Genomic DNA, 23133 nt, shown 5'->3' with positions numbered 1-23133 from the left:
AAAAAAAAATTAAATAAAAAAAAAGAGAGGAAAGAAACTTAGGAAAGTAGGGGACTAGTCAAATCTCTGGGGATGCGTTCCAAACGCCACGAGACGGCCGGTCAGATGCTGATCTCCTGAGAATGTCGTAGTAATAGAAAAAAGTAAGAAAAAGAAAATGCACCCTGTTCAAGGATACCTTCAGCAGATGATGTGGGGATGGGGAAAATTGAAAAGACAAGAGATGAGAGGTGGAGGGGAGAAGTAAGTATGGACTATAACCACAATAGGAGCCCGAAGGGAATTATTATTAGTAGTTGAATGGATTAAAAACCAAGGATTACTCAAAATCATGGTTTTGAGCCTCTTTCCCGTCATTTTTCCCTTTTAGATCTCTCAATCTAAAAAAGAAAATTAAAATTAAACGGAGGAGGAAGAAAGTACAAGTCCATCAGCACCAAAAATCTTTTTTTAAAAAAAATAAAATAAAAAGAGTAGGTGGGAACAGAAAAAGGATAGGCAGGATTAACGTGTATGGAGTATATACAGTTAGCACCTAACTTAGTACCGACAGGGAATGTGAGGCCTGGATTAGCCCTCCTGCAACGAGGTTACTTTGGACGGCAGCGTGGCTGCCCATGAGTCTCATTAGTCACATTGTTCGGGCGAGGACCACATGGCAAGCCAGCACCACCAACATTCATTCAATTCATTCTAATTCCTTACCCCCCTGGTCATCTCTATTCCGGAAATTGCTAAGTCTCCTTCCTGACGGTCCCATCTCGAAAAGATTCGAAGGAATTCTCCCCCTTCCACTGCATTCCTTTCCTTCGACCTGCCCCCTTCATCTCAGGTTAATTTGGTCCTAAATGAAAAAGTTGGGGCCAAAAGATAATCAATCCCCATAGCCCAAGTGGGTGGGACGCGAGTCACGCCAAGTCAGTTTTCTGTAAGGATCTTGAGTCTAAGCCTCTCTACCAAATATGCTTGAACTCTAGTCACGGGAATCATCCGATACCAAAAGGGAATATTGATGGGAAAAGCAAGAGCATAATGATCCAAAATAAAAAATAAAAAAAACAAAAGGAGACAGACAGAAGCGAGCGCCGAGACCGGGACGGATGGAGAAACACCTTAGATGTGGCGTATCTAAGCATGTTCACGGTCCAGAAAGCATGTGTAGACCTTCATCGGTCGAAATCGATCCTCTGGGTGTCAAGTCTGGTTGTAATTTGGGGTACAGTCAGTCTGGACAGGGTCTGCGGAAATCAATTACCATAGCTTAGGTTAGGTTGACCCAAAGTATCAACTTGACGGATGGGGTTGCCCGACGAAACTACTTGATTGGGTAAAAAATGTGGTGGGAAAGTTCTTTTTTTTTCTTGTTCTGTTTCTCTTTCATTCATTCATCATTTATTTCTTTTTTGTTCGTCCGCTTGCACTGGATCTTCTCCATACTTGACCCAGACCGCGGTATTGTTGGTTCTGTGGTTCTCTAAGGTTCTCACCCACTCAATCTCGGGCAGTAGGTTTTTCGATGACACACAGTGGGCAGACGGGTCTGTCATTGATTGGCGTCAGATTAAAGTCGCTAGTCACATGGTTCTCATTACTTAACGATCGGATTTTGTTTACCCTCAAAAGTCCGATCCCAGGGGTAGCTTGACTCTGTGTCAACGACAAGATACCCTGTCCTGGAACCATGTGGGCATCCTTCCTGCCCTTCTGGACCTCTTATGCCCCTGTCCGTTTTCCTTTCTGGACAAGGTATGTATTGGATAACGTCGAAACCGATAGCCCCTCTTACTGTATAAGTATATCGTCATGGTGATCGTCTGTTTTGACCCGAAGGGACCCTTGCCCCGTCACTAGAACTTGGGGATCGTCGACCAACGACCTTGCCCTATAACCGATATGGGCACATCCAACGAACATCCACACTTAAAAGAAAAAGCGAGAAAAAATAAACAAATCAGAAAATCGAAAATTAACCCCAACCATCCTGGGAGGCTCGAGGAAGGTCCCGGTGAGAAAAGGGGAAGATAATCTATCTATTATTGGACGCGCTACACCTGCACAATTGCTTTTTGGTGTCGCTGCCGCGCTAGCAGGGGATTCAAAGAATTATATTGCTTTTTCATCCTGGTGCCTCGTGGACATATTCCCATTCAAACAGACGTCACCAACAAATTAATCCCGCGGATCCGTCCGAATATAGAATATTGATATGATGGAGCGAACGATTGCCTCGCCAGGCGGACTGAGCGCACCGTTCATGGTGCCTGGCAATCACCCTCTGGAGGGCGGAAAAAAAAAGACAAAAAAAACTTTAGCACCCCGCTAGAGGAGATACTGCTTATAGTTCCTCCACGACTCTATAATAGCGTTACGATAGATGGTTTCCTACCCCTGATGATGGAATGGATAGCGCGCAACTCTGATGTACGGTTTGCAGAGTCTCTTGCAATGCGCCGTTTTTATCCGACGCTAGGAGACGCACGTTTGGATTGCCGGTATGAAGCGGAGCTCGATACATAAGAACCGTAAAACACACACGGTCTAAATTCGGGAATCGCAACCGACCCTCTCGGTCAATACCCCAATCGCAACGTTGAATGGGGGGCCACTTCGGCCGAGGGGCTTTCTCGACTATTCCCTCATGACCATCAAAACCCTGTCTGACGGCTCTCTCAAGTATAGTACACACAGACACCCTGGGAGAGAATAAGCGATCATACAGCCAAGCCACTAAGGCACCGAATCACCTGTCCAGGGTCACTGCGTATGCAGCTAAGATTTAGTTCCTCCAACTAAGATTTAGATCGAGGCTGCAAACCTTCTACGGGCAAGGCACGGAGCACTGTCGAACGAGAAGCCCATCCTCTCTGGCGGACTTGGTCAAAACGTTGAACTTTTTTCATTCTTCGACAAATCCGGTAACCTCCTGCAACCAAGAGTGCCTAAACTAGTAATGCTTGCGGCTGAGCCACGGGCGACTAGTGGGGCAGTGAGCCCTACGACAGTGTGAAGATGACCTTGCCCGCTGTCCCGGGATGGCGGGTTTGAGTTCCCTCGGATGGTGCTACCGTGGAAGCGCATGGCCAGTCCTGAATAACTTGTGATGGTCTGGTTGATAAGGGGAGGGAAGAAGTAGCACAGTTTCAGCCTTGAAGGGAGGGCTAACTCGTGTGTTACGCATTCCCAGATGAAACAGACCTCGTTAGTCAGATCCACATCAATTCGCTAATTTTAAACATATCAGGAAACCGGTAAGGAGCTCCCATCTTATCACAGAGAAATATAATAAATCATAAAAGATAGGGGGTGGGCTTAGCGGAAAAGCCATCAAATGCTAACGCGACACCACCTTGGAAGTAAATTAAGAGCTAAGCGCGAATCGTTGTGAAACTCTTTTTTCGGTCCCCATCTGATTGGATTCAACAGAGGGCCCTGAAGGAATATTTCCAGATAAGGTAAATGCCCTAGAACGCTAAAGGGTCGAGGCTAATCAAGGCTTCGAACCCATAGGGTAAAAAACCCTTCGGAGACTGCGGTCCGGGTCCATGGTCGCGGGCGGCCGAGATTAAGAATCAGCGATCAGTAAATCCTGGCTGCTCATTGGTGGTTTCGGGTCCAGGTAGGGGATACTTTAATTCTTGACCCATGGGACAATGTCCTCTCGAAAGCCCTCAGCAATTGCTGAGGATGACGGCATTCCTAGGCTCTCGACCTGCATCAATCGAGGAATGTGCATGCATTGCAAGTGTAGCACAAAAGCCTCATGCCACGTTTTTATTTTTATTTTTTATTTTTTTTATTTTTTGTTTAGAATTTTATTTTTTTGTTTCCCTTGAAGAAGAAAAATTACTCGAGGAGAGAGGCAAATGGATGCTTGATCCCTGTCAATCATGGCTAGGGCTTTGAGGTCTTGGCAATATAGGACATATCCTATTTGTCCGGACAGCTGGAGTCAAGCCCATTTGCGCATTCATGGTTGCCATCCCATAGGCGGAAGGAATTGACCGCGCCCTAACGGCTTTTTCAACCAGAGCCACCACCCCAATTTCGGTCAAGGTTGCCAAGGACGTGTGCAGCGAGACGCGACTATCCACAATTTCATGGCCTTTATCTGGCCCGAATTCGATAGATAGAAAGAGACCAGGGAGGACAAGGCGAGAGAGAGAGAGAATTGGAAACGGGCTAAACTGACCTTCCCCAAGTGTCGCTAAACCAAATCCCGTAAGAAACGGACAATACCGACCCGTCAGATGGGGAATGGCCAATGGCAAGTCCCGAGCCATTCTCCGCATTCGATAGACTGCTCCAGGATGGTCCAGTCTCGTGATTGGCAAATGGGAAGTCACGCCGTCCCCCCTGACAGGTTTGTTTTGGTTGCCAAGTGCCCCGTCGCGAGATGCCACCTAATGAGGTTAGGTGTGTTCCAGACCCAAGTCACCGCTTTTTAATCCAGAAAAGCGTTAGGGTTGGTCAACTTTGTTTAGCTTCGGCGTAACTTTATTCGTTTTGGTCAATCCTCCCCAACTATTGATCGGATGAGGCCATCATAGTAGACCAACTTTGATGCCTGGGAGATAGGTCATGCTCATGTTTGCCTATCAGGCTGTCAAGCTCCCAAGAAAGCTCTGACATGTGGTGACTCACCTTACACAGGCATCTTCCACGCCATGTGGACTCATCCTAGCCAGCCACTGGCAGCGGCCTTTTCATCGATGGAACGATCAATGTACCTTTTTTCTATTGAGTTTTCGCTCTCGCTTCGCCATGTCAGAAACCCTATCTCGAACACCTGTATACTTAATAGAGAAGCAAAATGCGACGAAAGTTAAATTCTCCTGCTGATCTGCCTGTCAATGAATCAATCAAATGTCAACAGAGTCAAACTGGGTGGGTTGTCCCTCGAGCTACGGTGGGGATGTGTCAAGCATCGAGACATTGGTACTGTACATGCCCCAGAAGACCCAACGTACATACAGCCTATCCTGGTAACCGTCACGCATCCCAGATGTCGTCCTGCACTGTCACTGTGACAATGGTCGATATATCAATACCACTCCATGTATGGAGTACATATCGGCCCCACCCAGACGACGTCAAGCCAACGCTTAAACTACCAACTTCTGGACTAGTTGTCAATTGCAGAATAACACCTAGTCTCTCGTCTGTCGGCTTATGAATCAGGCGTGCAAGAACCTGATTTGAACATTGAGTCATCCCTCCCTGAGTAACCATTCCTATCCTATCATAGCGCCGTCCGGTTGTTGTTCGATGAGGTAAGCGTGCTGAAACCCGAGTCTGGGTCTTGATATCACCGGGCACCTCGACATTGGTGTCGACCTATAACGTCCCGTCGTCCTGATCACCATACCTCAGCTATCGAGCCGACAAAGGTTCAAAGTTGATTAATAATAATGAAGCATGACCTCATCCCCAGAGAAACCAAGGTAAACGCAGAACCCTATCTGTATGCGAAGGGGTGACAAAAATAGCAAAAGGGCTAGTCTGGACGGCACGACTTTTGCCCCAGGAAACGAAAGGTCACCTTACCCGACAGATGGAACCAGATTGGGCCTTAGGCCAGCAAGCTAGTCGTACCAAAAGCTGGGTACATCTCATCTGCCTTCTCTCCACCAATCTTATCATGACTTCGACCTGGCCAGAAGTATCCGCGCCATACCCAATACAGCTGTATTCACGACGAACCTCATTTTGCCCTGTCGTATGATCTGATTGGCCCCGCCCCGACAGCACCAACCCTTTTCGTTCGCCCATGCCAAGCCGCCGTACCCTAATTTTCCATTATTAGCTCCGAACCCAGAGCCAACTACGATCCCTAATGTAAGTCATCCATCGTCACTCACTCCCCAATGGATATAGTATATTCTGACTCTGATCTACAATGGAGTCCTTTCTCCCTTCTTTTCCCGGAGTTCGACCCTGCGCCCTCCGTGCGGGCGGGACCTTCCGTTGTATACCATACCTAGATCAGTTTCATCTCGCGAAGTTTCAGATAGACCAAGTAGATCTCTGGTCCCTGGTAGGTGGGGGTGGGTACAGGTTCGGATAAAATCCCTCCCCGTTGATACGTTCTTGACTTCTGTCCGCGGAGACCGCATGCCACGTCCTGCATGGATGCCAACTTAAGGGTCCTTCACGACGGGGAGGGCTCTTGGCTCGGGGGCGGAAACAGAGTGATTGTCACTGTAGAATTGAGCCATCCGATGTAGGTTCAACGAGCAGTACCTATACTTAGAACCGTGGTTCCTTATGCGGGATGGTCATTTCACTTTCAAATGAAGATTTGCGTCGTGATGGTCGAATTTGATCCCCTTGGCGCTGCCCTCTCGACTCGATCTGAAGCCGTAGTGGTGTGTTCGTGCTTGTGTCACTGTCGCAAGATGGGCATGGGGGAAAAAAAAAAAACAAAACTTGCATAGGGCGTGGAACACGCTACTGGCCGGCACGCATGCGTGAATGTTGCTATATTTGGACCCTCTGGGTGATAGACATGCGCGCCCTGCGGGTGAAGAGCGCGCCTACTACGGACCGTGTGTGTGCTACTTGTGTAACGCTCACTACTCGTGGCTTTCTACAGGTTGTGGATCAGTGCGCTGGGTCGAGAATTCTGCAACAGAGACGATGGCTGGAGGAACCTCTTCGCCAGAGTAGAGTTCACCCGAGGTTCACTTTGGACTTCCTTCTATCCGTCGACCCTTGTCGCGCTATGCAAAACTTGAGTGCTCACGTAATCTGTAGATGCATACTGGCTGGCTCTGTTTTAGTTCCTGTGATAGTGGATAGTGGTGAGGGCTTCTGCAACTATGTGGATCCATAATCGGACTTCACTCGGTCAATCCTGGAGTAGGATTGTTCTGTGGCGATAGATGGGGATTCGCCTTTTCACTGTGGTGTGTGTCTTATGTTTCCTAGGGTGTCAGGGTATGCTTGGCTTCTTCGTGAGCTTCTTCATGGGCTTCTTCATGGGCTTCTTCATGGGCTTCTTCTCGAAGCCATCCATAGGTTACTATGGAATGTGTTAATGTGATCTTTGCGGTTTCGAGACATGGCATCAACCACCGTAGTACTACTACTCTGTACCCTCGCGCAGAGTACCTGGAACTCGTCGCTAGGAAGGCCGGAGACAGCGTTCCTATGTGAAAAGATTGTGGTATAGTCTCCGAATGCAAGACGTGGCGAACACAATGCTTTTACACAAAGACGGGTGGTGGCGGTCAAATATGAGCTGCAAGCTCACACCACTTTCCGGTAGCGTTACGGTTCGATGCAGCATGTCAACATGGTAGCGGACAATGGCCTGGCGAGAAGCTGGGGTTATGAAAGGTTCGTAGGAAAGAGCAGGAAAGGCTGGTGATTGTCATGCTTTGATGATTGCCCTGGTCAAGATCGTTAACTGCTGCGCTTCATTCTTGAGTACGGAGTAGATACAAAGATAATCCAATGTCGGCCTGTCATTCTGCCACAAATTCAAATAGGTGGTGGAACCCGTTGAATGGCAGTCATCAGTGGACGATCTAGAATGCGTCCTTGGGACTTACAGGGACTGGGCAGAAATGCAAGCTTCAGGCTACAAGTGCTACGATTTACTACTCCAGAAGAACCAGGGCGGATTCGCGAACGTGCAAATGTGGGACAAGCTCGACTCTCTCCCGCATGTCAGAACTACAAGCGAAAACTGAATGACGAATCTCATATTGCACCACTGTCAAAGAGTCACGGTGCGCGGCTGATCGGATTGATGTAGCATCCGCATCGAGTCAAACGTGGTAGATCGGTGATCGAATCGTCAAACTGAAGGCGCAGGGCGAGAGAGAGAAGTCGGCTTGGGCTACAGCAACCCCCGCCATCAGGCAGAATATGGAAAAAGACATGTGAAAGATCGGTTCACGAGATGTCCATTGTTGCATCTCGATAAAACGCTAATTCTTTTTTTGTCATTTCAATCCCATAAAACCGACGTGCCGGAGGTCCCTCCAGAAGGATGTCCACACATACTCCTCGGAAACCATGTGTAAACCCGAGAGAAAACATTCGCTCCCAGGGGACCCATCAATCCAGCACGCGGCAAACGATCATGTCCGTATTCGTAGTTCCATATCCTTGGAGATGTATTAAGTCTGGATCCATTCGTGATGCGAATTCCATTGCTGGGCTCTTAACACATGAAAATCAATGTCCGAATGGTTGCCGCCATAAGCCAACGCAATAATTCCCCAGTGTACTCCTCCCGAAGAACCAATCCGACCCCTTGTCGCTTTTGCATATTTTTAGCGAAGACGTCTGGCCTCACGTTCGGATTCGAGCAAGCAGAGGATGTCGTCGACACGGACTGTAAAGGTTATCAAGTCAGCCGGGCGCTATTTTCGACCTTTGAATAGAGCGAAACATACCGGGGCCCTTGACGTTACGGATGATAGAACGGCTCTGGTCATCCATGAACTCGACACGGACCTGGGTCACACCACCGCGAGAGCCTACTCTTCGTTAGATATCATCTCCCTTCAATCCCAACACCTTCCTATCATCTCGGTGCCTCCAAAACGCGGGGACAGGTCATACCGGTACGGCCGAGGACGCGGGTCACCTTCACGAGCTTAACGGGGGCCTTGGCGGAATCCATTGCGAATGATTGATTCTCTCGCTGTGGTTGCGATTGATCGAGTCGAGGAGCGTGTGTTGAAGGCGAGGCGCGGGCGGTTGTCGAGATGTGCTGAATAATTTTCAGTGCGCTTCGGTAGGGTTTCCCGTCACCGAACCCTCTCCGCTTCGGTCAAACCTTAAAGCGAAGCGACCATCTCGATAAACTAACCTAAAGAAGCACGTTTATCCAAGTACAAGGTAGGTACCTTCTCTTCCTCAACTATGATCCATATACGAGTATCTAGGTAGTCAACATTAGAATCTCAGACTAAGAGTACAACAAGGGAAATGGAAGAAAAAGAAAAAAAAAGTGTTCACTAAACGAGCGTTACGCTCATTGATGGATTTCTATCTGCTGCGCTCATTTACTATAGTACTAATCTATCAACCAAATGGTACACAGAACTCATCCGCCGAGTCAGTCCATTATGCATGTCATCATTGTCATTCCTTCACCGTCTCTTATATAGTCCTTGGATATGCTATCCCAGGCTCATGATTGTTTGTACAGGCCCATTAGATCTCACTCTATGCAGGCCCAGACATGAAATCGCCACAACGAAAGAAAATAACACGCCATGGGTGGGAAATCAACAGAAAATCAAAAATCAAAGAAAAACAAAGGTCATTGCTCACTCCATCCAATGGATTTGACGCATCGGTGAGAGTGAATAAGGAGAAATCAAGAGGTAGATTAAAATGAAAAAGGAATGGGGGAAAAGGTGAAGAGATAAAAATGCAATGCAGTTTTAGTGCGCCTTTCGCCAAGAATTTTGCCCTCGTTGAACACTAGCAATGCCGACATAATCTAGATTTGGTATACAGAACGAAGTTTCTGAGCAACGTGAGCCGGAAGCTGGGTGAGGAACGAATCGAAGTTGGGTATCAAGTTTTTATAGCCTTGCAGAACCTGTGCGTTGTTAGTGATTATCGAAAGAAGTAAGGGGCAAGTCAAAATGTATATCTTACCTGCTGGAATGAGCTCTGGATATCACGGTAATCGTCCTGGTGGAGAGACTTGGTAGGGAAGGCGGCGATCGCCTGGAAGTAATCCGCAAGGCTGGCTTCCATGGCCTGTGGGTTCTTCATGACCACTTGGTTGAATCCCAGGAAGGCGGAGGCCTTCTCCCGCGTGAATTCGATCTTATTCATAGATTTCAAGAACGCGCCTGCGTACTCACCAAGGCGAGGGGCAAGCTGATCGGAACAACACATACCCAATCTTCCCAAGGCCATTGCAGCGTTCTCATTTACGGAGTCAATGATCTCCTCGTTGTTGATGATGACATATAAGCCCTGGTACAGCTTGTCGGCGTAAGGTGACAGAGCCGCCTTTTCGTTGACTGCAATTTCTCCACAGGACCAGCAAGCGTTGTTGAGCACGCTGAAGCCCGTGTGACGGTCATCGTCTTTGATCAAGTCCAGATCAAGCTGCTTGATAAGGGTCGGCATGATGTTGGGGATGAAAGCCTCCAGTTGCGCGAAGATGTTGATGGCACAATCGCCAAGCAATGCGTAGGACGACTGACGCACTTCATAGTTCGGGTCCTCCATACAAAAGCAGAGGAGGTCAAAGAAGCGTGGCTGGGAATTGGCTACTAGCTCGCCACTCTTCTGGGGATCAATCGCCTGGATGATCGCACTCAGAAGATCCAAACTGGTAACCAAGAAATCCTTGTCGGGCTCCTCGATAGCCTGGTTATTGATGGAAGCCATATATTCCTGTAGGTTCTCGTAGATGATCTTGATGCATCGTTGGAAGAGAGGAGGGGCAAAGGGAGCAAACGCATCGCCGTACGCAGCAGCGATGTAGCCGAGGCATTCCAATAATGGAAAGAGCTCCCGAGACTGATCCGACACCTTGTTATAGCGGTCGATAAGAGCAGGCATGAGGATGTCAACAAGGTGTGGCTTCGACAATTCTCCCATGACACACTCAGCCAGGGTTTGGACACAGTCATACAGGATATACATATTGCGGTCTTTGTATTTCCCGAAGCACTGGACGAACTGCCGAAGGATTGGTTCACAGTAGGGGATCAAGTTGGCATCTGACTTCTCTTCCAGGCTTGCAAAAGCGGACGCAGCTGCCTCTTGGACCTTCTTGTTGCCGTCTAGCATCCTACGGAGAATACCTTCCATCATAGGTTCGAAAAAGCTCGCCCTCTCCGTCGGGTCGTTGAGGTGCGAGGCCCATTCAGAGTATCGCCCCAAGCACCAACAAGTGATCTGGCGCACCACAGGCTGCGAGTCATTCAGAAGCGAGATAAGATAGGGAACAAGCTCCGGCAGATGGGGAGTAACCGCATCCATACATCCATCTGCAACAGCGCCCAAGGTCAGGACAGCAGCTTCCCGCTGTGGCCATTGGTCGTGGCGCAGGGTCTCCTTCAGGTAAGGCAGGATGATCTCGAAGATTGGTTGGTGATAGACGTTCGAGAAGACATCTAATGCGGCGGCCGAGCATTTCCGCAGAGTCCACTCGTCCTCGGGATCATCTCCGAATTCCGAGTCCTCTATCTCACCTTCGCTCAACTCGTCTTCGTCTTGTTCCTCAGCAGCATTGTTGCCGTTAGCCTGTTCCTCAGGCTTTGAAGAGTCTAGCCGAGAGCCTTTCGACTTGGCAAATTGCGGCTTGAGATCTTCCACCCGGTCTTCCTGCTCGGCATCGTCCCCCTCACTTGCCAAGCGGATGGCGTCATCCTCATCGTAGACCATGCTCTGAAGCAGCACGGGGACGATCTTAGACATATGAGGAGCCAACGGTTGTTGCAACTTCGCCTGTTCGCCTGCAACGAGCCAAAACTCTGCAGCATCGAGAGCCAGCTCGGGATCTTCTTGATTGTGCTGCTGCATAATGATGTAATTCACTAAGCCTTCCATGTGCGGGATGAGTTTCTCGGGAGCAAAGTCCACCAGCTGTGCGAATGTCTGGCAAACTGTTCGTCGCACATCCGTGCTATTATCGTTGGCCAGTTGGAACAACTGCGACAAGAACAGGTCCATCGAACCGACCAATGCCTGGGGTCTGTGAGGAAGGAAGATATGGATGGTACCCAGCGCCATGGACCGGACCTTGGCGCTCTGACTAGAAGTGAACTCTAGCAGCTTGGGAATAATAACGTTAAGAGGGCACTGCCCCTGGTAGTCTCGTTCGAGGATCTTGCGGTTGTCCTCGCACACCTTCGCGAGGGCCGACATAGCGGCCTCTTGTGCAGCGACTGGAGCATCCCCTGATGCATTACTCACGAGGGACAAGAGCTCATTCAGCACTTCGGGCCATGCCAATAAACCCGCCTGTTGAACCAATTCTGTGATGATGCTACCGGCCGAGCTCCGTATTTGGAAGTTTCTGTCTCGGAGTCCACTCAGGGTGACCGTTCGGATATATGACAGACAAGGCTGAGGAATCGTATTGTATGCTACGCGAATCTTTGTCTTCAGGTTCATCGCAGCAGCAAAGCGGACCATATCATAGGTGTTGTCGTCAAACCCCACCGGCTGGGGGGACTGCGGTGTGCTGAACAAATAAGTGATGTAGTTAACATAATCGGGGGAGGAAGTCGCTTGTACTAGCATCTAACAAGGTAAAGAGAGAAAAAATAGTTAGAAGAAGCCAGTGAATCATTTTATTTGAGTGTGAGTGCCGGAGATTTTGCAGCAAGGCAAGTGGTGGTATAGAGATCCAAAAGCGGTATATGAACGGGGGCTCCGATAAAAATTGAGAGGTAGGAAACACACCTGTTCGGCCTGTTTTTGGGCGCTGCGGTCATAAGCATTTAAAGAGTCCCTGAGACAGCAAGCCAGCTGCCTCAATGGCTCATCCTGAGGTTGCCACTCCATTGTGCACACAAGAGGGGGAGGACGAGGAGCAATTGCGGGTGCGAGAAGGAAAAGCGCCGAGAGGGAGTTGCAAAGAAGGTGTGGAAAGTGTGTACAGTAGTCGCACAGGAAACCCCGCCGTGGATTTTGGTGCGAAGCGGCTCCAACCCCTTCTTCCCCAGAGGTGGTCTTTTTTTTTTCTTTTCAATAAAAAAAGTATTGAAAAGTTGAGAGATAAGATGATTTTCCCCTCCCTATCGATTAAAGTGACAGATTGTCTGTTACGTGCAATAATACTGACTAAAGGATAAAGCTTTTTTTTATTGAGTAAAAAAAAAAGGAAAAAAAACTTTAGGGTAGGAAGGCGAACAGTGATGATGGGAGATGATGGTCGCGGACCGTATACGGAACCAAAATAACAGGTCTGTTATTCAAGTTTTTTCTCTCTAGGTGGCGGATTCAACGGCGCTTTGTCTTTCGTTGTCCGGTAGCAAAGTGACCCTCAGTCCTGTCCAATATAGATTATCAGCAGGTATAAGGGAAAATTCAAATCACTCCTGAAGCGATAATGTTCGTTGAATGGGAAACTGTTGACAGGCATTACTTGATTGGTGGGTATTGAGACGGTCTTGTGGCCGTGCGTTCCCAGTGCCCGGTAATTTTGCCATTCCACTTTCAGCAGGGGATTTCTTTCAAACCACAGAAGTATTGCCAATACCGTATTGATCGGATTTCTGCTGCCCAAGAGGGGCCACGGTTCAACCTAGTAAGCAGCGTCAGTACCACTGTTATCAGCATGGACTCTTCCTACTCGATTAGATATTTAGAAACTGGCGGCATGGGTTGGTCTAAACCAATGCATTCATATCACAAACACCATCTCCTTGCCCCACCAACCGCATCCTGCGCAGTAATCCCAGTCCTGAGAGGATGCAGTCACAGGTCCATTCACGTAACAAAGTGATACAGTCCATACAAGTAGGTATGTACTGTACAATACATACGCCATCTGCTTATCCAACTGACCCGCTGGACCTTTTTGGACGATGCATCGATCTCCCGGCCCGTTTAAATTGACTCCAGAGTAAGTTATCAGGAAAAGTGATTAGCCTGTCATGGCTATTGTATCATCCTTGTGTGATCTGCGACTGCATGGCACATACGTGATATATTGCTCCTGATAGGAATAAGAAGTCGACAGAGCACATCCCAAGCCCTTAAAACTTCGTATATTCTAATTCCACATCCCTATGGTTATACGTAAGGGTCATTTGAAGATCAAAAGAAGATAAGAGAGCTCAACTGAAAACAGTACAGGGTGGTGTTATATTGCGTTATCATGGACAGTAGTTGCGATCAACATGCCATGTATATAATCAACCGGAGATGTACCTAACTTTGTCAAGGTTTAGTAAAAGTCACATGTTGATGCTGTTTCTCCCTGCCTATGAATATTCTTCCTCCTTAGTTATACGAGAGGTACTAGTGCTACGGAGTATCCATCCTGTGTACCACACCACCAAGGATTCCCGGAATGCGTCAGGCGATCCTCTAGTGGGTCATGACATGATACTTGCTAGTATGCCGCCGCATCGTAAGGTACAACACAGCCTACACTGTTCATGGCAGTCTTCTAGCAGTCTGCAAGGTACCGTTCCTGATGCTAAGTCTGTACCATCCTTGTAACTAGTCCTACTTAGGGATGTCCATCTCTGGCAATCTTTCTCTAATTAATCCTTTACCCCGGAACTCCCGTATTCCGGCTCACGCGGTAATAAAAATGTATATGTGAAGATTTGAAACTAAATAACAATGATTTCCTTGTCCTATTCGCTTTTCGCCTGTTGACTACCCTCCGATAAGCGTGAATCAAGCGGTACACCATGGATGTTATTCTGGATGTGCTGGACACCCTAGTCTTCGACCGACTGTATGCAGCGATTCTCCCACGACATGGTGCAACGAGAATAGCACACTACTTTTCCTCCAATGGCACAGAACTGGCCACATTGAACGAAAGTGTCAATCGTTATTTCGTCCTATTGCCTTCCAAATGGGCTACACAAAGTATCTTGCCAAGAGACCACCTCCTTCGGCAAAGTTTGAGTTTGTTTCTTATTACATGGTTGGGCCTCTAGCTGCTATTTTGTCAGAAGGGATCGGGACTGATGATATGGATTGTTCTTCGGACAGGGCATTTGGCATCGTTCTCTACTTCCTCAGCGCAACACTTTCGTTTCACTTCGTCTACGACAAGCGCGCCATGAAACATCCGAAGTTCCTACGTAACCAGATTTCCATGGAGATTGCGCAAGCCGTGAATGCAATGCCCGTGATGGCAGCCCTCACTGTTCCATTCTTCCTAGCTGAAGTCCGCGGATACACAAAGCTGTACGATTTCTCCAGCCAAGCGCCTTTTCCGCTTTATACATACCTCCAATATCCTATCTTCATTGCGTTCACCGACTTCGGAATCTATTGGATTCATCGTGGAGAGCATCACCCCAAGGTCTACAAGCATCTACACAAGCCCCATCACAAGTGGATCATCTCGACTCCATTTGCCAGCTACGCCTTTCATCCGCTGGATGGGTGGGCGCAGAGCCTGTCATACCATGTCTTTCCTATCATATTCCCTCTCCAGAAGGTCGCCTACCTGGGTCTGTTTATCTTTGTGACGATCTGGACTGTTATGATCCGTAAGTTTGTTTCCCATACCAGTCCCAACTCGTGACATAAGTTTTGTTGATTCATGGTAGATGATGGAGAGTATGCCCTTGACTCACCTGTTATCAATGGCTCCGCCTGTCATACTATTCACCACTACTATTTCAATTACAACTACGGCCAATTTCTGACCATCTGGGACCGTATCGGAGGAAGCTATAGGAAGCCGAACCGAGAGCTTTTTGATCGCGAAGTGCGGATGACTCAGAAAGAAATCAAGAAACAGGTCGAGGAGATGGAAAAACTTGTTCAGGAGGTAGAGGGCGTGGATGACCGTTGTTATGAAACTCAAGCAGAGATGAAAAAAGCCCTTTAATGACTGGTTATAGTCTCTGGAGACTAAAATGGTTTTGTTGTCTTCGTTGTCTATGATGGTCACGCATTATACATAAGCTCCATAGCAGGTAGCAAGTATATATTTAGTGTTTAATGTAATTATGAATTGGATTATTAATACTTGATATGAGAGTCGGGGTTCCTAGATCAAAATATGGAGTAGAAATAAAGGAAGAAGAAAGAAAAGAAAACAAAAAATTGGCTTGCAGTGTTGATTAGCATTACCAGAGTTACCGTTCGTCGCTGGCCAGCAACAGTGGAATCCGCCACCGGATGTTGTTGGAAGGCGCTCAGCACCCATCATGCAAATCCTTGCGCTCACATAGGTTTCGTTCTCCCTCTCACTTTTTTTAGGGGGGCTAGCTTTTCTATGTCAATGAGGTTAGTAACGTAGGATTCAAGTGGAGTATCTTTTGTCTCCACTGAGCGTTGTCGACAGAAGGCGTACGGCACTACTAGGTATTTTGTGTTGTATGGGTAGATATTTATATATCGAGGATTCGCCCTCACTACCTCCAACCCTTGCAGGTCATGTCATTGTGTCTTATTATATTAGCATAGATTGAAGCCACCAACACTATGCATTTCATTAAGCGCACCGGCCGCGCCCTATTCGCAAATTCTGCGAAACAATTCTCGACAACCTCCCGTCGCCAATTATCAGGCCTTAAGATCAACCACAACCGACTATGGGAAACGTTGCACGAAACGTGTGAATGGGGCGCGGCTCATAGATACGGCAAGTACGTCACACCTAAGTAATTTAGAGTCCTGCATGGTTTGCATAACTCCTCATCTAACATATACTACAGGAATTCCACAGATACCGGCATGGCTCGTCTAACCCTGACCGATGCCGACGCGAGTGTGCGCCGCTGGCTTGATGATGAGGTCAGAAAGCTGGGTTGCACACTCCATGTGGACCAGATGGGCAATATGTTCGCAAGACAGAAAGGTCGTCTGAACTCGTCGGCGCCTATGATCGCCATGGGCAGTCATTTAGACACACAACCGCGTGGCGGTCGGTATGATGGAATTCTTGGTATAATGGCGGCATTGGAGGTACTGCGGACTATGAAGGAGAATGGGTATCAGACGAATTACGATGTCGGTTTGGTTAATTGGACTAAGTATGCACCCTTGTTCTTTTTTGGGTCGGATATTTCCTTCCCCATAGCGTCCACTTCTGAGCTGGGTACTGACAAGATGACAGCGAGGAAGGAGCTCGGTTCCCCAAATCTATGTGCTCCTCTGGCGTATGGGCTGGCGTAATCCCCATTGAGCAGGCCTGGAACCTTCAAGATATCCATGATCCCAACGTGACACTCCGTTCGGAATTAGAACGACACGGATACCTGGGAGACATCCCCTGTTCACCTGAGGGCTTCCCCCTTGGCGCACACTTCGAGCTGCACATCGAGCAAGGTCCTATCCTCGTGGAAACCGGCCGGTCGCTAGGTGTAGTCCAAGGCGCCCAGGGATATAGATGGCTAACCTTCACCGTGTACGGACGAGATGCGCACACGGGCACGACGCCCTTCAGCGCTCGTCAGGACCCCCTACTCGCCGCATCTAAGATGATTGCCGCATCGAATGAGATTGCAAAGCAACATGGGGCGCTGGCATCCACTGGCGTACTCAAGATACCTTCTAATGCATCTACGAACACTGTTGCTTCGCAAGTAACGTTCACCTTGGACATCCGACATCTCGAGGATGAAGTGGTGCACGCTGTGCAGAAGGAATGTCTTGAATCCTTCGCTAGCATCGCAAAGCAAGACGGGAAGGGTGTTTCGTTCGACTGGACGATAGATACGGATTCTGCTGCTGTCAAGTTTGACAAGGACTGCATTGGTGCAGTTCGCACTGCCGCTGACGAGCTTGTTGGCGCTGGACAATACATGGACATTACCAGCGGTGCTGGACATGATACTGTGAATACTAGTAGACATTGTCCCTCGACTATGATCTTCGTTCCGTGCCGCGACGGGGTCAGCCATCATCCGGAGGAGTATTGCCGCCCTGAAGATTGGTGAGTTCGTCCAAACCACTTTGACAGTGGTTGTAGTGCTAACTTTGCGATTTACAGTGCTTTGGGGACTCAGGCTTTACTTGAAGCGGTTGTTAACTACGATCAAGCTCGGATGAAGAAAGATGCCAATGCATAGCTAGGAAAATAGAACTGGGCTTAATAATATATGAGCGATGCTTATTTCTTGTTTGGTATAATTTTAAATTAGATTTCAGAAATCTGATAGAGTCTATTTTCTTTTCTTACTATACTATCCAGACCTCATCTACCTCTATGAATCTAATAACATTCTTACAGTTTCACTTGTTTATATATACCCCACACTGATCAGCACAATAAGATACAAAATTCAACCAATCTATGGAATTGAATAAAAAATTGTTTTGTCTGATGGAGAGGAAGGTTATGAAAAGTGGATGTTATCACCTAAGTGGAGATGTTCATGGAAGGCGCTTGAATGTCATCGGAAGGCTGCAGGGACTCATTCTCGGTAATTGGATATCAGCGAGGGCTCAAGAGAAGCCTACATAAGTGCGAAAATCAGTGCAAGTAATATTAATATTCCCAGTCTGATATTATATCCCTGATTTTAAAAATAGAATCTCAATTATTGTCAACATGTCCGCTCGCCGGCCCATATACTTCAACCCCGCCGCGGCAAATGCACGCTGCGACCCTCAAGATATCCAAGGTCTCAAAGAATTCCATCAATCACTACCCAACTACGCCCCGACACCGTTGACTCCCGTACCTGAGCTCGCAAAAGAATTAGGCGTTCGTGCCGTTTTTGTCAAGGATGAAAGTGATCGGTTTGGCCTCCCGGCTTTCAAAGTCCTGGGTGCCTCGTGGGGCTGCTATCGGGCTGTTACCACCCATCTGGGCCTCCCGCCCACGATTGGCTTGGATGAGTTGTCGGCTAGAGTGAAGGACGCTTCGATTACGCTGGTTGCGGCTACGGAGGGTAATCATGGACGAGCTGTTGCCTTCATTGCGAGACTGCTCGACAGCAAGGCGGATATCTTTGTTCCGCGGAGTATGGATGAGTCTACACAGCGGCTCATTGGGAGCGAGGGCGCCCGTGTGATTGTTGTCCAGGGTGACTATGATCAGGCAGTGAGGGAGGCAGCAGATGTCGCTCAGGCTATTGCCGGGGGCATTTTGGTGCAAGATACTGCCTTTGATGGCTACGAAGACATTCCCTCGTGGATTGTAGAGGGATACTCGACAATGATGATGGAGGTCGATGAACAGATCGCCAAGGAAGGCCTGCAGTGCAACCTCGTTGTTACACCTGTTGGAGTTGGCAGTCTGGCGCAGGCAGTAGCGAGACACTGCAAATCTAGAGATGCGCCCATATCGGTTGTGGCGGCGGAGCCGGACTCAGCACCTTGTCTGCATTCTAGCCTGGGATCTGGGAAACCGGTCGCTGTTCAAACGTCGTCGACGATTATGGATGGGATGAACTGTGGTACCGTGTCGACCACTGCGTGGTCTTATTTACAAAGACTTGTTGATGCATGTGTTACAATTTCTAGTCATGAATGCCACGCCGCAGTTGAATACCTCGCTACCCAGTCGATAAAGGCTGGACCTTGCGGTGCTGCATCGTTGGCTACGCTGAAGCGGCTTGCTGCGGCAAAGGAGGCGCAAACTCTCCTGAACAAAGACACCGTGGTTGTTCTACTCAGTACGGAAGGTCCACGGCCGTATCCCATCCCGAAGGAAGTGTCCGTGGAAGACTCAGTCGGGCTGACGCAGATCCTCACGACGATCAATTCCTCGAATCCCTCACTATCGTTGACAGACGGTGCTGGAGAGAACCAGATCGCAAACTACTTGGCCGCGTGGTTTGCTCACCGAGGCATCGAACATCACTGGATCGAGACCGTCTCCGGGAGACCATCCATCGTCGGAGTCCTGCGCGGTTCCGGGGGAGGTAAGTCCTTGATGTTCAACGGCCATATCGACACCGTAAGCCTCTCAAGCTACGAGAAAGATCCTCTGTCGGGAACATTGGGTGAGAAAGACGGCCGGCAAGTAGTGTTCGGAAGAGGCAGTCTCGATATGAAGGGAGGTTTGGCAGCAGCACTGGCAGCAGTATCAGCCGCCAAAGCCAGCGGCCACAATCTTCGCGGGGATGTGATCGTTGCTGCTGTTTCGGATGAGGAGGATGCTTCTCAAGGCACACGCGACCTGTTGGCAGCAGGTTGGCGTGCCGATGCTGCAGTCATTCCTGAGCCTACCATGGGCCAGGTAGTCACAGCCCACAAGGGATTTCTGTGGGTTGAGATCGATATCCTCGGCGTTGCTGCTCACGGATCCAACCCCGGTGCAGGACAAGACGCTATTCTTTATGCCGGTTGGTTCCTTCGTGCTCTTGAGCAATATCAACAGCAGCTACCTGTCGATGACGTGTTGGGGCCGGCATCCTTGCATTGTGGGTTAATTCAAGGCGGCGAAGAGCTTCCTCATATCCCGCGAAATGCACCATCACAGTTGAATTCCGTACTATACCCTGTCAGACGCAGGAGTCGATCTTAAGTGACCTTAAGAACCTTTTGGAGGGTATTGTCCGGGAGAACCCAAAGTTCCTGTATTCGGAGCCTCGCGCTACCATGCTCCGCCCGACGCAGAAGTTGGCGACTGGCCATCCCTTTGTTGAGAGAGCGCTCGCTTGTGCAACTGCTGTGCTGGGGAGTACTCCTCAAGTAAGCAGTGCACCTTTCTGGTGCGATGCGGCGCTGCTCAGCGAGGCAGGAATTCCGTCAATAGTGTACGGTCCTAGAGGTGAGGGACTACACAGCAAGGAGGAATGGGTCGAGGTCGAGAGTCTGCAGCACCAGGAGAATGTCTTCAGGAGACTGATTGAAGACTTTTGTCGGTGATTGCTGAGATATTCTGCATGCTAGCAAAGTCTTCTATATTGTACATAGTTCTGAAGTGACCAAACGATAAGCTACCCAGCGTATAGAGAGTACAATTCATCTTGTAAGATCTTCTGATATAGTCAGTAGTACTAGTACGCGTAGCTAGTAGATATGGATCATTCAGTAATTCCATGCTGCGGTCAGCAGTCAGGCTAAACCGCTTTAAGCAGGTTCTGGTGTGAGTCAGCAGCATCCAAACTTGTAGAGAGAACGTGACGTGATTCTTTTGATGAACTCAACCACTTCTTCCCTTCAGGGACCCTGTGGACATATATACATAAACATGGAAGGTGCATCTGGATTCGATTTGCCACATGACTTTTCACAAGTCTCTAAACCAGAAGATGGGTCAGCCGACGGCATCGATGTGCCAGATATGAACTTCCTCAATTGGCCACTAGAGGAAAATGCTGCCTTCGACTGGGATGCACTCAACGCTGAGCTGCTTGGTGCTTCTTCAGACCCGAATTATGAACAGTGGTCACATTGGATAGCTTCTGATCCATCTGGACAAGCCGAGATGCCATCACTTTTTCCTATCCAAGGCGACCCTACCGTTCCACCGCTGGACACCCAAATAAACAAGACCGGTACTCCTACATCTATTGGCCAACCCCCAGATATATATAACCCCGTGCCTATGCGTCGAGGACTTACTGATGTAACCCAATTCCTGGATGGTGCTTATTGCCCACCGCATCCCTGTAGCTATTGCCGTAAACACCGGTTGCAGTGCCTGATTATCCGGACTACTCCAGCGAATCCGAACCCAATCACATCGTGCTCGAGCTGCGTGGCTTTATTCCGCGAATGCAGTCTGGCAGTAGGAGAGAAGCGCCAACCTTCCGGGTTTGAGACTCTCGCTCCGGCAATCGGTCATCTTCATGGGCTCCGGGAGCTGAGGGAAGATGTCGCTTTTGCGGACCAGATGACCATCCCGGAGCAAGAGAACGAGCTCGACCTTTCTATGCTAGACCACTCAAGAGGAAGGACTGAGCCAAAAGACTCCAAGCAGTTTGTCAGAAAGGGAGCCAGAGTCTTGCGGGCATGGTTCCTTCAGAACCAGGAGTGTCCCTATCCATCCGAGGAACAAAAATCGCAGCTTGCCCGTGAGACAGGCTTCTCCAAGAAACGGATCTCGACGTGGTTTGCCAATGCCCGTCGACGTCAGAAGCAGAAGATGGATTTCTCCGGCCGCCCTCAGATCAACCGAGCTGGCTCCCCAATGCCTACTAGTCAGTGGACCGCGATGACACCCTTGGAGCGATGGCAGGCATCTCCTCCAGAAGACGACCCAGTGCCTGAATCAGCGATTAGGGACGCCATTGCTTCTTCCACGGCAGAGTCAAGCTGGAGTGGTTTGCCCTCTGAAACTAGTCGTCTCCCAACCGGATCACCATCGCTGAACTTCGACTCGGCATCATCTTCCCTCTTCGACTCTTCAGTCTCAGGATTCGGGAGCAGACAATCTGAAGCGTCATCCGACAGCATATCCACGGCATGGAGTCACCAATCCCCCCACGAAGGCGCCTTACCATTCCCCATCAAGCCACCTAAACGGCACAAACGTCGATCCTCACATGCTGCCGAGGAATACCGATACCAGTGCACATTCTGTCCAAAATGCTTCAAAAAGAAGAACGATTGGACCCGTCACGAGACAAGTGTCCACCTTTCCTTAGAATCATGGGTCTGCACACCGAACCTCGCAGACTTAGAAATGGCCGAACCAAACCCGATCGCGTGTAAAGTCTGCCCTCTATCATGGCCGTCCCAAGCCCACTGGGAGGAACATGACTTCCGCGTCTGTGCAGAAAAGCCAATAGACCAGCGGTCGTTCACCCGAAAAGACCATTTATGGCAGCACCTACGCAAGTTCCATAGCTGTACGAAGGCCCCAATCCCGGATCTTGATGCTTGGCGCTTGACGAGAGGTGATATACGAAGCCGTTGTGGATTCTGTGGTCTGGAACTCAGTAACTGGGCCTTAAGGACCAATCATCTAGCAGGGCATTTCAAAGAGGGCGTCCGGATGGAGCAGTGGGAAGGTGACTGGGGGTTAGAGGCAGAAATATCGAGTGTTCTAAGAAATGCGGTGTTACCGGGAAAACGTGACCAGGGAACTTGAATGCAGGAATAGAGGGAATGATCTAAGGATGGCGCGGTGAACCGGTGAACCTGCTTCCTGGAGAGTCAAACAGTGTGGTGAGGTACATATATATCATTAACTCATAGCCATCTTCTCGATGCCACACGGTATATACATTTATATGTGGTGTCTCACCCCGTAAGCACGAGTGATGTGAAATATAAAAACAGTAGAGCAAATATCAACTGAGAAAGGGCGGGTCCAATCGGTTGGAAAACAAATAATTGGTTCTTGTATACTCTCAGCAAATCCAAAAGTATTATGCGGGATCTTGTATAGCTTCTGAAGAAATTGTGTTCGCTCGTAAGCCACATAAGAGGATGATATATACTGTCAGATCTATGCCCACACCAACTTCTTGATGTCATATACCAAATGCTCAAAGATACCTGTCCGTTTCTTAGCATCGTCCAAGGAAATAATATCTGATGCTTCGATTATGGATGGAGCGTCTTCCTTTGGATCACTAGGGTGTGGTTGCTGAA

General features: G+C 48.8%; 5 protein-coding genes across 5 annotated transcripts; 3 read left to right on the top strand and 2 right to left on the bottom strand.

Annotated features, from left to right (window-relative positions):
• Positions 1-7903: 7903 nt before the first annotated feature.
• On the bottom strand, positions 7904-8695 carry ANOM_011269 (40S ribosomal eS28 domain-containing protein; the record flags this gene model as incomplete). Its single annotated transcript, XM_015556525.1, has 3 exons — positions 7904-8344; positions 8406-8489; positions 8575-8695. Coding segments are annotated over 3 exons (267 nt in total), but the record flags the coding sequence as incomplete, so codon positions are not given.
• Positions 8696-9463: 768 nt separating this feature from the next.
• ANOM_011268 (putative importin beta-2 subunit) lies at positions 9464-12498 on the bottom strand (the record flags this gene model as incomplete). The annotated part of the gene is made up of 3 exons (XM_015556524.1): positions 9464-9565; positions 9625-12234; positions 12397-12498. The coding sequence occupies 3 exons, from the start codon at positions 12496-12498 to the stop codon at positions 9464-9466; spliced, it is 2814 nt and encodes a 937-aa protein (XP_015402064.1).
• A 2032-nt stretch (positions 12499-14530) lies between these two features.
• On the top strand, positions 14531-17708 carry ANOM_011267 (uncharacterized protein; the record flags this gene model as incomplete). The annotated part of the gene is made up of 6 exons (XM_015556523.1): positions 14531-15176; positions 15237-15460; positions 16102-16283; positions 16353-16670; positions 16754-17572; positions 17630-17708. The coding sequence occupies 6 exons, from the start codon at positions 14531-14533 to the stop codon at positions 17706-17708; spliced, it is 2268 nt and encodes a 755-aa protein (XP_015402061.1).
• A 482-nt stretch (positions 17709-18190) lies between these two features.
• ANOM_011266 (putative diaminopropionate ammonia-lyase) lies at positions 18191-20457 on the top strand (the record flags this gene model as incomplete). The annotated part of the gene is made up of 2 exons (XM_015556522.1): positions 18191-20009; positions 20069-20457. The coding sequence occupies 2 exons, from the start codon at positions 18191-18193 to the stop codon at positions 20455-20457; spliced, it is 2208 nt and encodes a 735-aa protein (XP_015402062.1).
• A 325-nt stretch (positions 20458-20782) lies between these two features.
• ANOM_011265 (putative homeobox and C2H2 transcription factor) lies at positions 20783-22627 on the top strand (the record flags this gene model as incomplete). Its single annotated transcript, XM_015556521.1, has 1 exon — positions 20783-22627. One exon carries the CDS (start codon positions 20783-20785, stop codon positions 22625-22627), a length of 1845 nt encoding a protein of 614 aa, XP_015402060.1.
• Positions 22628-23133: the final 506 nt, after the last annotated feature.

The sequence above is a fragment of the Aspergillus nomiae genome (genome assembly GCF_001204775.2).
Source record: "Aspergillus nomiae NRRL 13137 chromosome Unknown contig00489, whole genome shotgun sequence".
Lineage (NCBI taxonomy): Eukaryota > Fungi > Ascomycota > Eurotiomycetes > Eurotiales > Aspergillaceae > Aspergillus > Aspergillus nomiae.
Note: the sequence above shows the minus strand (reverse complement) of the source record. Positions and strands in the feature narration are given on the sequence as shown.